The 16,334-nt window shown below is 38.1% G+C and overlaps 1 protein-coding gene across 3 annotated transcripts in view; it reads right to left on the bottom strand.

Annotated features, from left to right (window-relative positions):
- Nucleotides 1-9,259: 9,259 nt before the first annotated feature.
- Nucleotides 9,260-16,334, bottom strand: part of GDAP1 (ganglioside induced differentiation associated protein 1) — a 28,313-nt gene continuing 21,238 nt past the window's right edge. For all 3 annotated transcript variants that reach the window (XM_074354907.1, XM_010951496.3, XM_045514035.2), the window contains 3 exons: nt 15,775-15,869; nt 13,583-13,697; nt 9,260-12,557 (listed from right to left, as the gene is read on the bottom strand). In XM_074354907.1, the coding sequence (XP_074211008.1) occupies nt 12,175-12,557; nt 13,583-13,697; nt 15,775-15,869 (593 nt within the window). In that variant the 3' untranslated portion in view covers nt 9,260-12,174. The remainder of the gene's footprint in view (nt 12,558-13,582; nt 13,698-15,774; nt 15,870-16,334) is intronic.

The following is a 16,334-nucleotide window of genomic DNA, read 5'->3' as shown; positions in this document are numbered from 1 at the left end:
ATGGGTTGATTACCTCACATCACATAAGGCACAGATTCACCAATTTTGGATTTTACCAAAATTTGCTATGGAAAGAGCCGGATTATAGAAGAATGGGGTGGTGGTGGGGATGGACAAGAAGGGAAAAATAGGCTTCAGAAACTATCCAATAGTGTGACCACCACTTGCTGGTTCTGCTCTCCTCACTACACCTCTCAGAAGCTAAAGAGTTATTTCGCACTTAAAAGTATTCATAAATACACGTGTCTTGTTGGCTGACATTTGCCCCCATTTCATTGCACTTACGTGTTAACAGAGAGGTTTATAGTAGTTTCTAAACTAGAGCTTATGGTGATATTTAATAATCTGCCTTTTGTTGACAGGAATTTGCATTTTTAACCAAACATGTATTTTATTTCCCAGATCAGTATGAGACACTTCAGTAGTCAAAATACATGGAATTTTTTTTTGTTTCTGCCTCCATATTTTTTTCTTTCCTTGGTATCAATAAAAAGACATAAAATAGTCCTTATCATCTTTCTAGGCTGTTCAGGATATTTTAATCGAGGGTAGCTTGCATAGTTTATGCACATTAAACAAAAATTGGGGGCCAAGCTTTTTCATCATCTAAAATTCCCTAAGGGCTTTTATTCACATCTTATGTCCATCATTCCTTATCCAAAGTTACTCAGCTCACAGCAAAAAAAGAGAAAAGCAATGTGGCAAGATTTCAAAGCCAGTGGTGGAGGAAGTGGAGAGCAGGGATTAAAAATAGGTGTTTTTCTCTTTTTTTGTCTTTAGCCAGAAATTTTCAGGTTTTCTTCTGTGTTTTTGGTTAGTCTTTTTATGAGAAAGGAACAATTATCTAAATCATTTAAATTATATAACCTCAACTAGGAAATCTAAAGATGGTTTATGTGCTATAATTCTCGAGGTTATTAAGAGTACTACCTTACATGATGCGATTCTAAGACATTCTGAATATATTAAATTTTCTTCCTGTAAATTTAAAGTTCCTTTTAATACCTTAATATTTTTTGGTATGATAAAACTAACACACAGAGACTGAGTGCAAAATGCATTCTGTATTAGTAAGAATGATGGCATTGGCAACAAATGGACGACAAAATATCCACATCTTAACCCGGTCGCTTTTTCTTGCTTTAATAAGCTCAGCATGGGTGTTCCTGATTCAGCAGCAAATTTCTTCCAGGCCTTGTAGTTCCTTCTGTCTTTTGACTCTGCCATCCTCGGAGCTTGACATCTGTGTCTGTTCCAATGGGAGGAGAAATTACACGGGAAGGATCAGGGATGATTTGTAAGGGCCAGTTCTCTTTATGGCACAAATCAGTTGGATTTGGTAATATCTAATTCCTACCTGCAGAAGAAGTTCTGTGGTTAAAAAAAAAAAAAAATCCCTAAATCCCTTTCACTTCTGTGATTCTAGGTCTCTTGGAAGCTGATAGGTTAACATTTAGCTAATTAGCCTCCCTGTCACTTGTCTTGCTAGTCTTGTCATTCAGCTCTGCTTTAGAATAGATCCACATCCATATAATGTTGTTCTTTTGTACACTGTTTTGTGTAATTTCAAGACACAAAGCCAATATTCAAATTTTACCTACAAATAAGATGTGCATAGTTGTATTTACTGCAAAACATAGCATGGACTTCATTCAAGACTTAAAGACATAAATTAGGACCAGTATACGATAGTAATTAAGCATGACATTTTGCTGGCAACAGAGATCATCTCCATCCAGGGTTGCTTGGTGCTTTTTTAATAAGGTAATATTAAATTTTTGTAGTGAAACTTGAAACCAAATGAAACTTTCTTGATGTGGGGTTTATTTCTAGAGGTTTGGGTTTGTCTATAAACTCCAAATCCATGTGTGGTTCATAGAAAATGTTGGTAAGACTCAATCAACTTTTAGAAAACCTGGATAGAATTTCAAGCAATTAGAAACAAGAGAATGAATGTGCTTTGTTTACTTTAGACCAAATTCTGTGGGTTTTGAATTTAGAATTGAACAATTGGGGTCTAAGTTCCTTTCACAGGGAAAAACATGACTTCCTAGTGGAATGACTTGAAGAAAACAACTTTTACTTTGGAAAAATATAAAAATTGTTCATGAATGGGCTCTGGAACAAAACATAGTGGTTGAAAAGAGGTCGCCTGAGAGGAATTTAAAGAAATTGTGTAATACAGTATGTTAACGCTGGTTGTTATTCCTCCTACTGAAGTGAATTCCCAGAAGCTGTAAGAGGTGTCAACGCACATAATCTTAGGCAAGAAATGTTAACGTTAAGTCATATACTAGTGGACAAAATTCAACAAGTTGCTTTTAAAATAAACAACAGAATGTTTTTAAAAAGCAAACTACTATTATCAGTGCATTTTCTGAATTCAGCGAATTGTGGCCCAAATAAGAAGTTCCTGGGAGGTTAATAAATGAAATCATTATTCTCATCATTTCAGAGGCAGGAAATCTGCAATTTGGTGTTAAGCATTGGATTCATGTGTGCTATGTGATGATAATATGAGTCTTAGAACCTTACTGCTCAGACACCACCTACAACCAAGACCAGGGTTGATTCTCAAGGTTGAAGAAAACTTGTTATATTTGTGAGCTTATGCTTTTCATTTTGGACTTTTATAGATTTTTATTGGGAAACTTCATGGAAGCAGTGAATCTGCCAGAGATATAGCTTTAAAAAATATATGGTAAATTGGAAAACTAAGAGAAAAAATAACTTCTTCCAATTATGTGGAGAGAGTGTGGAAAAGAGGTAGGAATCATGAATGTCTGAGGATGTAGTTAAAGGGGTCATTAAGCCCCAGACCTGGGGAAGATGAAGAGAGAGACTTAAAAAAGCAAAGACTTCTGTCAAGGTTTATACACAGTTTTGGATTCTCTTTTGCAAGAAAAACACATTTTTAAATTACGGATGGAAATAGTTGTAAAAATTCAAAAACAGACTATTAAATCTAAAATTTTTGAAATCAGTTCTACTCCTCAAAAGACAGCCAGATTCTTCCCTCCCAAGGGAAAAAATGAGATTGCTAGAGATAAGTTTTGGACTAACCAGGGCTGCAATTTGAGTGGGATACATTTGGAACAAGCCCAGTCAATTTTAAAGCCAATGCAATCTGGTCTTCAAATAAACCTAGACTGGTTGAAGGTTGGGATAAAAGCCATCAGAAACCTGCGAACAGGTGAAATTTATCAAAGCAAGCTAATTTGAATTGATTTTTAAGATTTCCCCTGAACCAATTTTGGAGGGACCAACATAAGTGTTGAATTGTTGTTCTGGATTTGAATTTGTTTAAATAAGTCTGTATGCAAACACCTAAGGAAACAAAGTGTCATGTTTTGTGAAACTTTGCTTAATTTGAAAGCTATATCCTGCTTTCAAAAGACCCAGAGTTAACCCAGGTTTATAAATAGCACTGGAAAATGTTACATTTTGTAAGCTGATTGATTTGTAAGCAAACTGAGGAAGAAGCTTATTTTTTGGTTTTTTGGTTTTGTTTTTTAGTTTAAATGTAATTCAGATTCCATGAATTCAGATTTTAATTCAATATTGGGGGTGAACAGCTTAGAACTGCTGGAAAGAAGAGATTCCAGAGAGTAATTGAAATAAAAGGTAAACAGAATTAATAATCCAAAAATCCTCCACTTGGTTCATTCAAACTCCCAAGCAGACACATACACAGAAGGAAAAAGAAATTCTAAACAGCAAATATTTGTTACAATTTTATCTAGATTATTGATGACACAAAAACTCCAATCTGCCGTTTTCTCCTCATTAATTATTCTTCTCAATGAACTATTTTAAGGTCCCAATCATTTACTTAGTACAATCATCTGAACCAGCACTGATAAAGAGAACTCAGAAAGTAGTATTCAACTATAGAAAAAAGGATGACAGACTCAGGACTAATTCAAAGCATATTACTCAACTTTTTTTTATTCTTAGGCATAATCAGGAAACTCCAGATAAACTGTAAACTCACCGAAGTCCAGTGACAGTATTTTCTATACTCTTTTTAAAGTACTCAAGGTGTTAGCTAGAGAGTAGGTCCTATTAGGGTTTCATGCTTTTAGAACATACTAAGTTCTATCCACTGAAATGATCTAGAAAAAATATATATTATCCCAATAGCAATAACCAACCCTCACATCAATTTCCCATTAACTGGAGTCAAGGTTCTTTGAAAAAAAAAAAAAAGCTGATTCCAAATCTGGGGCAGGAAATGTAAAACATGTACTTGAAGCACTTTATCACACCAGAAATCAAGGAAGCTGTCAAATTATGTCATGAACACAAGAACTCAGAAGCCAACTTGAATGGGCTTATAGTGGCCAAAGACAGAATAATATGAGCAACAGTAAGATAATATGGGCAATGGGTTGAAACATATGTAATATGTTTAAATACCTGCAGAATATTACCCCCAAATCCCTCACTGGTCACTCTTGGAGAATACTAGGCAACGAATCCACCATTTTGAAAAATGTAGAAAAGGACCAAGCTTTTAGTCCTTAATGTACACCCCAGCATGGTAGCCAATATTAGAGGACATGAAGGAGAAAGCACAGGATGGAGCTCTCAAAAATAAGCAAGCTATTGATGTAACATATAGAAAATAAAGTAAAAATTTCAAGTCCTCTCCTTCACGTACCCCTTCACAATTCCAAATTGCCTCTCCAGATTCAACCACCATTAAGAGCTTTAGTATTAAATCTTTCCATGTGTGCTTACGTATTACTGTACATGTATGGAATCACACATGGTAATAGACACAAATTAATCTCCAGTTTGCTCTTGATATGATTGTTTCGCTTACTCTCTTAGTAGCTACATAGTATTATGGATGTACCATAATTTATTTATTAGTTTTCTTATTGATAAACAAAATAGCCTCCAGTTTTTTTGTTCCAGACTCTGCTACCATACACATTCTTATTCACATGTCTCTGTATTCATATGCAATTGTTTTAATAAAATGAAGTCTTGAAAGTCAAATTATTGGGTCAGATGTTATATGCAACTTTTACAGCTTTATTGGGGTGTAATTAATATAAATGAACAATTGAAAATTTTTGACATATGAATCCACTTATGAAGTCATCACCACCCACACACACATGAAAAAATAGCCATCACCCCCATGTGATGTTTTCTCAAGCCCCTTCTAATCTTTCTCTCTCATACCTTCCCCAATCCCCAAGCAATCGCTATCTCCTTTCTGTCATTTGTCAAAGAAAATTGCACTGGACTGAGTTAAACAAGCTAGAAAGACTTTATTCAAGACTATTGCAATAGAGGTAAAGACTATCTCGATAGGGAAGAACTCAACTTCGCTGAAACAGAAGCCAGGAGAGTTTTAAAGCCCTGGAGTGAGTGAGTGGAAAAGTACTAGAGGAAGATGGAGGAAGTCTGGTTAATGGGATTAGGTCATCTGTGTTGGTTAATTGGTGCTTATCGAAGTTAGGCTCCTACCCTCCTATAAAGACTGGCTGGGAGATAAAAGCTCTGTCTTTCTTTCTTTTTCAACTTTTTTTTTAACTAAAGTATAGTCAGTTACAGTGTCAATTTCTGGTGTACAGCATAATGTCCCAGTCATACATATACATACACATATTTGCTTTCATATTCTTTATATAACAAGATATTGTATATACTTCACTGTGCTATACAGAAGAAATTTGGGTTTTATCTATTTTTATATATAGTAGTTAATCTTTGCAAACCTCAAACTCCCAAATTTATCCCTTCCCACCCACTTTCCTCCAGGAACCACAAGATTGTTTACTATGTCTGTGAGGCTGTTTCTGTTTTGTAGATAAGTTCATTAGTGTCTTCTTTTTTCTTTTTTTTAGATTCCACATTTAAATGATATAATATGGTATTTTTGTTTCTCTAGCTGGCTTACTTCACTTAGAATAATGATCTCCAGGTACATCCATGTTGCTGCAAATGGCATTATTTTATCATTTTAATGGCTGAGTAGTATTCCATTGTATAAATATACCACAACTTCTTTATGCAGTCATCTGTCAATGGACATTGAGGTTGCTTCCATGTCTTGGCTATTATATATAGTGCTGCTTTGAACACTGGGTGAATGTATCTTTTCAAATTAGAGTTCCCTCTGGATATATGCCCAGGAGTGGGATTCCTGGATCATATGGTAAGTTTATTTTCAGTTTTTTGAGGAATCTCCATACTGTTTTCCAAGCCCTGTCTTTCTTGATGATTACATTTCCAAAGAGATGGAAATTTGGTATTATTTAATTATATATTTTTCCTGCCTCATCCTCACTTTCTTCTCTTTCTGGGACTCCTATAACACATATATTAGACCAGTTGATATTATCCATGGGTTCCTGAAGTTCTGTTCCTTTATCTTTCCTTTATCATCTCCCATCTGCTGTGAAGCCTATCCAATGAATTTTTCACCTCGGTTACAATACTTTTCTATTTTAGATTTTCCATTTGGTTCTTTTTTTTTGGTTTTGATTTCTCTGCTGTGATTCCTTATCTGTTGACTCAATCAGACTACCTTTTCTTTTAATTCTCTTAACATACATTGTCCTTTACTTGCTTTAAAATCCTTGGTAAATCCAACATTTGAGTCCTATCACATTCTATTTCTGTTTACTATTACTTTTTTGTCTGACTATAGGCCCTATTTCCCTGCTTTTTGCATGTTTGATATAATTATTTTACTGTGCACTGGACATTGTTAGTGATGCATTATAGTGTCTGGATTCTGTTACCTTTCCTCTAAAGGACATTCTTATTCTAGAAGGCAGTTCATTTACTGGCTATATCCTTTATACTGGGTAGGTTTGGTTTTATGCTTTGTTATAGAGGACATGTGGAAACCAAAGATCTCTCCTAGGCACCTCTAACTTGGCAGGACCCAACCTCCAAAATCTGTGTCCCCTGCAGATCTTGTCCAGGCTTAGTTTTAGGCTATGTTGGGGTGAGTATAGAGCAATGATCTTTGACTGGAGATGCTTTTCTCCCCAGGTGACATTTGGCAATATCTGAAGACACTTTTGGTTGTCACAACAGGGGAGCAAAGGGGAGTTACTGGCATTTAGTGGGTAGAGGTCAGGGATGCCAATAACATCCTACAGCACAAGAAACAGCGCTACATAGCAAGAATGATCTGACCCACAGTATCAATAATGCCAAGATTGAAAGCCCCTGGTCTAACTTAGGACTTGCACCAGGGCCTGGTTCTGCCAGGGGAGGGGTGGGTTTGGTGAAGTAGGTGCTCAGGAGGCCCTCCACTCTGCCTGGAATGGACCTCCAATGACATTCATCACTACTTAATGTCAAACATTTCTGGCAAGTTCCTCTATGGTGAGCTTACTACGGTCATGCTCTAAGAAGCTCTCTCTTGAAGGGAAGATTTGTAACATCACATCTCAAGGAAATGAGTGGAGAAATGAGAAGAATTTATGGCCATTTTTACAACATAGCCACCCTTGCTTTTAGTGCTAGTAATTTCTAGTTCATGTAATTTTCTTAATGCAAACCTTTCCTTTCTTTTGAGTATTAAACTTAATAAATATAGAACCTCTGAAAGTATATCATATTACATTTTTAGTATGATATGTATCTGATGATGTGTATGTGTGACTTTGTTGAATATCAGATTCTTAAATTCAAAAGATAGCTTAATCTGATGATACAAAAAGTTATACGTACTGGCCATATGCCTGAAAAATTACCTGACCCTTTGAATTACATTTCATTAACATCTTTACATTTTCACACATAATCTTGGTTTCTCCTAGTAAGGGAGCTTAATGACAGCACATTGTAATTAAGTAGCCAATATATAAATAGAGAGTAAAGGCTTAAGATAAAAAAAATTCTAACCTTCTCAAAGGAGTTTTATGACAAGGTACTGTGGATGAGATACGCCACCTGACTTGAATCAGAGAGTATATTAGGGTGGGGTGGGGTGGGGTGTAAGGTATAGCTAAGTGGTAGAGCACTTGCTTATTAGCACAAGGTCCTGGGTTCAATCCCCAGTACGTCCTCTATAAATAAACGAACAAACAAGCAAACAAACTGAATTATATCCCCCACCACCACCAAAAAAAAGAAAGAAAGAAAAGAAAGCGTATATTAAGGCCCATCATAAGCATGAGTTGTCTCAAACTCCAAGTGGTGGTGTTGGCCTGTACCTCACAGCCTGCCCCACCCAGCTGCCTCCTGACCCACATGTCAGTGTTCCTCCTTGGACAAAATCTTAGGCTCAACTCAGGCACAAGTAATACAGAGTATTGTTTTCATCGATGCACTGCGTTTCTAACCCAGAAAGTGAGTTCTCCTTCTCTCTCCCTCTCTTCATTTTCATAATGTAAGTACATAATTAAAATAAAACTATTTTGCCTACTCTAGAAATTACACCTCTTGACTCAGTTTGGAATCTACTACTCTACCTAGTAAAACATGGGAGTTCTGGAAAATTAGAAAATCAAGATATTCTGGCATGACTAAGTAGAGAATAACAATATAAGTGGGCCAAATATTTGGCATAAAAAATATGAAGGTGATGTCTAAATACTACTTTATTCATTGTATTGATTTGACTTTTCTGTCCTTACCATGGTGCTTTTCTCTTGTATGTGCACCTGACTTTCCATGGTATTCAAACTTGTTGCCTTTTGTTTGCAAACTCAGGGGAAATGAGGTCAATTTGGTTCTTACTTAACTGGCTTTGTTCAATGTAAAACAAAAGTAGTATTCAATTTCTATTTGATGATTAGAATCATGGCTAAGTTCACCAAGGCTAGAAATATGGTTGGGAATTTGAATATTCATAATCCATGACTCAATAAAGGGAAGAGAATCAGCTCTATCAAAAATATACATAAGTATCATAAAAAGAATAATATTTGAAGCCCAATAAACATGGAACAAAAATATTTACAAAAAAAAAGTGTTTATCATTTTCATGCTGTATACCCTGTTAGGTGGCAGCCTGAGAAAGAACTCCTTTAACGATCAGAATCAGTATGCTCTTCTTTAAGCTACGATTCATTTTAACCATAAAATTATATGTATTTCAGTAAATCATAAGTCAGTAATTTTTACATTATAAGGAAAATATGATACCCTAGAGCTAAGTATTTTGAATATATAACTTCTTATTTTACTCCAATTACGACATTATGCTGTGATGTTAAATGAAAAAAATACATCTGATTTCTCAAACAAGATTACAAAATTAGTACTTTCAGGGCACATATTTATTTTCCAATTAATTTTATTGATCTTACAGGCAGAATAGTATCTTTATCTCTCTATGACATTCAACAACACCAAAATAGCTATAACTCCGGTGTCAAAATCAATAATTACTAAAACTCGAGCAAGCAATTTGTTACTATCTGCGATTAGGAAAATTGGATCCAAAAGGCATAGAATAGCGATAACAGTAAAATAGTATTTGTGATAAGACATAAATAGCCAACATAAATGTAGTACCTCAGGCATTTTTCTAACTGTGATATTTATACAAACTTTGGAAACTGAGGAGTACACTTGACAGTCCACCAATGATCGTGAAAAAGAAAATACAAAAGAAGTACCTCTCTTGCTAACAGTGTATTATGTTCAGCTCTTTAGCTTGACATTGTGTGGTACAGTTATCCCTTCCAAGCATTAGAAATCAATACTACATGTGCCTCAAGCTCTTTTACGGATGAACGATCTGATGAAGATGCCCTCATTTCAGAAACTAAGGTCATCAATGTTTATCTTCACTTGAAACATTGCAGAAGGCTTGCTGAACCTACAGAAAGCCCCATCTCAGACTACTGGATGAACAGCGACATCTTGTGGTCATTAAACCCCTAAACAAACATCTCAAAAGTACAAGCTCACGGGCACCCATGAAATAAGTGAAATTGCCAGCATGCATCACCTTTAATATGGACAGAAGCTTATTTCCAATGAAACTGTATCTGAAAATCACAAACACTTATAGTAAATTTTCTCTTAATTCAGTAATAATATAAATTTGAGGAAAATCCAGCACTGGTCTTCAAACCTTTATTCTTAATCAACAACACTTACATAGGTAAATATCCTTTGTAGATTTTTATAAAAATCCAATTTTGATTTCTTCGTGTCTGAGTTCTTGATTATAACAGGGTGATAGAAGGAACTCTGAAACACTCTGAATAATCAGTTTTGTGGCTCTTTTATGAATACATGGATTGGAATGTCCCAGCAACAAATTCAGACACTGTATACCATACAACAATGCACTGGGGTGCCAAACGAAGACAGTGTAAAAGCTGCCAGTCTGCTAATTATTGTTGGATTGAGTTTACACTGGAAATGTTATTAAATTTTTATAAACAAGGAATATCCAGTTCATCGAGATTTTCTAAAACAACTGATTTGTGAATTATAGAATTATTTTACCATCAAAAAAAATCATCGTTTAGCAGGTATGACTGTTCCCTATTCACGAAAAGGTTGGGCCATTCTTTGGCCATTTTGCAGAGCCCATCAGAGGCACTCCAAGCAAGCATTTGCTGTTCACTGGAACCTTAGCTCATCGTTCCCTATACTTACTTCCCGTCAGAGACCTAAAACTGCTCCCAAGACTTTTCCAGCCAACTCCACAGAAACCCTACCCTCCTGTCACCAGGAGAGATTCTTCCTGAACACAAACTGTATCATGCAGTGTCATGGTTGTTCACGGAACACACTGGCTGTCGGCTCCAGATGGACAGGGGCAGCCCCCCGGAGTGCTCAAAGGTGAATGAACATAGGTGGACATCACTATCTGCCGACTTCCTTCATCTCCCCTAAACTCACTGCCAAGGACTAAGACTAGGCTTTCTCTTCCCCTGTAACCCTGTAAGGTTTTGCGGATGACAGTAAACAGATACGAGGCCTAGACAACAGTCTTGTGTTAATACACCAGCCTCCCCAAATGCAAATAAGCCTATTTAATACTCCCAGGTCATCAAAACACCCACTGCCCAGCCATGTGCCACACTAGTGATGACCTCAGACATTCACCTAAAGACCACTCATGTGCACAGAAGGGCTGCAGCGGCCAAGACCCCCCGTGACTGTCCACGACAGTCCACAGGAGTGGTATCTCACAGGACCTTCAAACTGGGGCACCATGAGAAAAAGAAAGGAACTGCTTTAATATCACATAAGACTTTCATGTAAATACACTGTCAGACATGATCCAGTGTGCATCTCATGCCCAAGTACATAAGCAGTTAATCTTATTAAATTATTGACTGTGATTTCCATGCATCTAATATTAACACTAAGGTCAATAACCTTGACATTAGTGTTAATAATAATAACCATAACATTAATACTAAGTACAAAGCCCGGGGTTTTCTCTAGCCCACTCCCCATAGTAACTCCCTAGTTCTCTTTCCCAAAGGTCCTCAGTTACAGGAGAATGCGAGGGCTGTGGCCACTAGCAGTCAAAGGTGATGTTTACTAAGGGGACAGGCAGCCACAAGTGGTACTGGTGGCACCTGGAGGCTGCATTCTATTGCCCATCATTATAAAGACTTAATTCTCCCTTTGGTCCCCTGCCTTTGTCCCTCTGCCCCACCTTATTTCTGCCTGGAGCTAACAGTGGAAGTACGAAGCACCGCGGTGCCTTGCTGCTGTCAGGACCCCGTGTTGTGTAACAGAGATGAATTCTGAATGCCAGGAGACAATACTGCTAACTACTCAACACTCAACACATCCAGGTAGTCTCAGATGAAGGGTTCTGGGCAATCACAGGTTATTATTATGGTCTGCTCATAATAATAACCTTCTCCCAAAAAAGAAGCCAGAACTTGAACTGGCATTTTGAGTTAAAGTTCTGTTCTCCTCTACCTGTCAGCATTCACACGTATCTTGACCTCATCCATGTGTTAAGGATGAATTAGTTCAGGTTTGCAGATGAGTAATCTCAAAGTTAGTTCAGGCTTGCAAATAAGTAATCTCAAAGTTACCAGCCCACAAAAACATCTTCATGCCCTCCTCTCCACACATAAAGTAGCCAAAGAGTAAAGTAAGTTATGCTTTTTACTAGTTGCCCAGGGTCATTCTTCACCGGGCCTGGCAGAGTGGAGAAGTGTCTAGCTGAATGGTTGGATGAGTTGCCACCCTTAGTTCCCCACAAGCCTAGAAGTAATTTGGTCTGGGTCTAAGTGCTAACATCATGCTGCCAAGTCTCTTTCTGAAAAGCATAAATGCAAAATATCCCATTCCTGCAAGCAAACCAACCACAAGGGTGGTGCCAAGAACCTTGGGGGCCCTCTTCTTGGCCACCCGGAACGCAGTTGGCAGCACCGCGGAGATTAATATATTGTTGACATGTCCTAAAACCTTGTTAAATGTTTTTCTCTTCAAGACACGCTCGTAGTAGGTTTCCAAGTTCGGTCGCTTTCCATTTCCCCAGTTTCTCCTCGCAAACCCCAGGAACTTCAGTCGATGCAGCGTGACAGCCAGCGAGACATCCGCCAAGGTGAAGGAATCTCCGCAGAGCCACGGCTGGCGGCCCTCTTCTAATCAGAGATAGGGACATGGAGGGTTAGGAGCAAGCGCCGTACACACCCTAGTTGGCATCTTTTGTCTCAGTCTTGAGGGCAAGTGTGAGTGTAGCAAGAGACAAAGGCCGCGCTACATTTTCTTGGCAATCACACTCAGTGAGTAGTTTTATGCTTTAAAAAAAACAAAAAAACAAAAAAAACAAAAAAAAAAAAACCCTTGCAAGTGTATCCCAGGCTAAGGGAGACTTGCTTGACATCTGTCGGTACCTGAGCCCCTAGGTGCAGCTGGGGCACTTGACCACTTGAGCTCAAGGCATCTATCATTTCAAGGAGTTGGGAGCCTCCAAGCCAAAGGAGTTAACAGATATTTCCTTCTGGGTTCAGAAAACGGCAGGTGTGCTGTAGGAAAATCCCTAAAGCTGGGCCTGCAGTGTCACTCAGTGGTTGCTGCTTTTAGTTACTTCTTTAAAACGGAAGAGAGTCCCTATGGTGAAGCAAGTTTCAAGGGACATGGTCAACTTTGCTGCCAGTGAGAAGAGTGCGAATGGTCCGTGTGTGTGCAGCTGGGCAGTGGCTTCACCATGAGGCCAGGTTCACGGGCACGATGGTGGGTGCTCAGCAGTGAGCCTGTGCAGACCCAGCTGGCTCCCACTGTGCACTGCACTGCGGACTGGACGTTCTCTCCCTGCCTAAGGGAAAAACTAGACGGAGTGTTCAAGAAATTACTCAGGTTATTCAACCAAACTAACTACTGTAATTAAAACCTGTGGAACAGGCTGGGTAGGAATCGCTCAACCATAACTTAAATTGTGCAGAAAAATCCTTCACGAGTCACATTTTACACAGATGCAGATGGAGTTACAATTAGGCACCTGGATTTTGCTGAATTCAAGGTTATTGTGGCTATCATAATTTAAACTGCCCATGAGTACTAACAATTAAAAGCAGATTACAGAATGTTTTCGGTGAAATTGAAGAGAATTCCCATAAATACTCCTGGTGTCCAGGAGAAGAGAAAGAGAATACAAATGAGAACCTACCTGGAGTTTCTTCATTTCTCCTCTGCAGCTCAGTTTCAACCTGATCCAAGACTTTCTCCAATTCATCAAGAATCTTCTTCAAATACTTGACATTGTCATGGTCAAGGAGCTTTGACTAATCAACAAAAATAACTAAGTAAGTTACTCATGCCTGTAAAAACAATCGATGTAAAGGAAAGCAGATATAAGGTCTTACAGAGTTGGAGCCTGTTTATTCCAGGCAATGAGAAGAAACAGAATTACTTTGCGAAAGCAGAAGCAAAGCAGAGGGGAAATGCTGTGGCTGTGGAAACATCCCAGGGGCCAGACCCACTGCTCACGGCAACTCAGTGGGACCGGATGACCAGAGAGGGCAGAGTGTGAGGGGCACGGAGAGACTCCTGTCACACCCAGATCAGGAATGGGCTTTCAGCAGCCTTCAGTGAGTGAGTGAATAACTGAAGGGTCAGGAATGAGACAGAAATCTGAATGCAGTGTTAAAGGACAAGAAGAAAGTAAGGACCGTGGGTGTGCAGATGTTTCTTTTGAGAAGCTCATTTAGCTAACGCAAGATAAAGGGAGATGGGGCATAGAGGGGCGGTGGAGTGTTGACGTTTGCTACATTTTTAATGTGGGAGAAACTTACACGTGTTGTTGGAACACCAGGAAAGAATCAGCAGAAAGAAAAGGCTGACTTTAGCTGATAAGGCAAAGCCTTGCTCTTCAGAAGGCAGACAAAATAGATAAACTCTATATGGATTCAAGACTTGAATGTAAAACCTGAAACCATAAAACTCCTAAAAGAAAGCATAGGTGGGAAGCTCGCTGACATTAGTCTTGGCGATGATTTTTTAAATCTTAAACCAAAAGCAAAAGTAACAAAAGCAAAAATACGCAGGAGGGACGACATTAAACTAATAAGCTTCTTTACAGCAAAGGAAACCATCAACAAAATGAAAAGGCAACCTACTAAGTGGGAGAAAATATTTGCAAATCATACACCTGATAAGAGCCTAATAGCTAAAATATATAAAGAATTCACACAACTCAATAGCAAAACAAACAATACAATTAAAATATGAGCAGAAGTTCTGAACAGACGTTTTTCCAAAGAAGACATACAACGGCCAACAGGTACGTGAAAGGATGCTCAGTGCTGTCAATCACCAGGAAAAAGAAAATTAAAACCACAATAAGGTATGTTGCCCCTGTTAGAATGGCTCTTATCAGAAAGATAAGAAATCACAAGTGTTGACAAGGATGTGGAGAAAAGGGCACCCTTGTGTTCTGTTGGTGGGAATGTAAACTGGTGTAGCCACTAGGCAAAACAGTATGGAGGGTCCTCAGAAAACTAAAAATAGAACTGCCATACAATCCAGCAATTCTACTTCTGGGTGTTTATCCAGAGAAAACAAAAACACAAATTCAAAAAGATACCTGCATTCCCATGTTCACTGGGGCATTATTCATGACAGCCAAGACATGGAAACAGCTTGTGTCCATTAACAGATGAATCAATCAAGAAATTGTGATGTATATATAGAGAGAGTGGAATATTATTAAACTACAAAAAAAAAGAGTGAAATTTTGCCTTTTGTGACAACATGAATAGACCTTGAGGGCATTATGCTAAGTGAAATGTCAGACAGAGAAAGACAAATACTGTATAATCTCTCTTACACATGGAATCCAAAAACAAATGCCCAAAAAAGCTCATAGGTGCAGAGAATGGACTGGTGGCTACCAGAGGCAGGAGGTGAGGAAGTGGAGAAATGGATGAAGATGGTCAAAAGGTAAAAAGGAAAAAAATTGAGAAGAGCCAAGAGAGTATATATCAAAAAAGCAAACTAACCAATTACCTTACTGGTATAAAACAAAAGTCACAGACAGAGGTCTAGCTGCCTTAAAGGGGCAAAATACCTGAAATGACAGGTTCCTAGAATATTTTATTAACTTGCTTTTACATTTTATAACTTTCCTTGACAACAAGCCTGAGCGATACCTGCTTTTTAAACAACAGTCATTTGGCCTGAATAGCAAATCTAATAAAGAAAAATTCTTTCTAAAAGCAGAGCATAAGCCAAAGGTCACATGAGTACTGGTGACTTGCAATATTTAATAGAAGATGTTCTAAGAAACAGTGATACTTTACAAAAAGTAGTGCATTTAATACAAACAGCAGATGTCAGTGGAGGATAGCCCAGTTTACTTACTTTAAGTCGCTTCTGCTTTGCAATGTACGCTTCTTGTAAATCTGGGTTTTCTTCAGCAAGTTTTTTCAGTTCCGACTCTGTGTTACCGATTTGGCCTGATAATAAAATCATTTTGGAATTAGAAAATTATTTCCTCCCTTCCACACAAGAAACAAGGAGAAGCAGGGAAACTGGATGGTGAGAGTCTGAGCCCTGCAGGCCACACCCTGGGTCTGCCTCAGACTTGCCCTCTCTGTGCCTTAGTGTCCTCAGTTTTTTTTTTTTTTTAACTTTTTTATTGATTTATAATCATTTTAAAATGCTGTGTCAAATTCTAGTGTAGAGCACGATTTTTCAGTTATACGTGAACATGTATATATTCACTGTCACATTATTGTCTCTGTGAGCTCAGTTTTAAAATGCAGCCATCAGAGTATCTGCCGCACAGGCGGAGGATGAAATGGGAAGCATTTAGGGCAAAGCCCAGCCCAGCGCATCGGAAATGCTCAGCGCAGAGCAGTCATTCTACCTTCCAGTACCTTTCATGCTTTCTGTAATGAACTTTTACGTGAAGGGGAGGG

This window comes from Camelus bactrianus, chromosome 29 (genome assembly GCF_048773025.1).
Source record: "Camelus bactrianus isolate YW-2024 breed Bactrian camel chromosome 29, ASM4877302v1, whole genome shotgun sequence".
Classification (NCBI taxonomy): Eukaryota; Metazoa; Chordata; class Mammalia; order Artiodactyla; family Camelidae; genus Camelus; species Camelus bactrianus.
The sequence above is the reverse complement of the archived record's forward strand: the minus strand, read 5'-3'. Positions and strand labels throughout refer to the sequence as shown.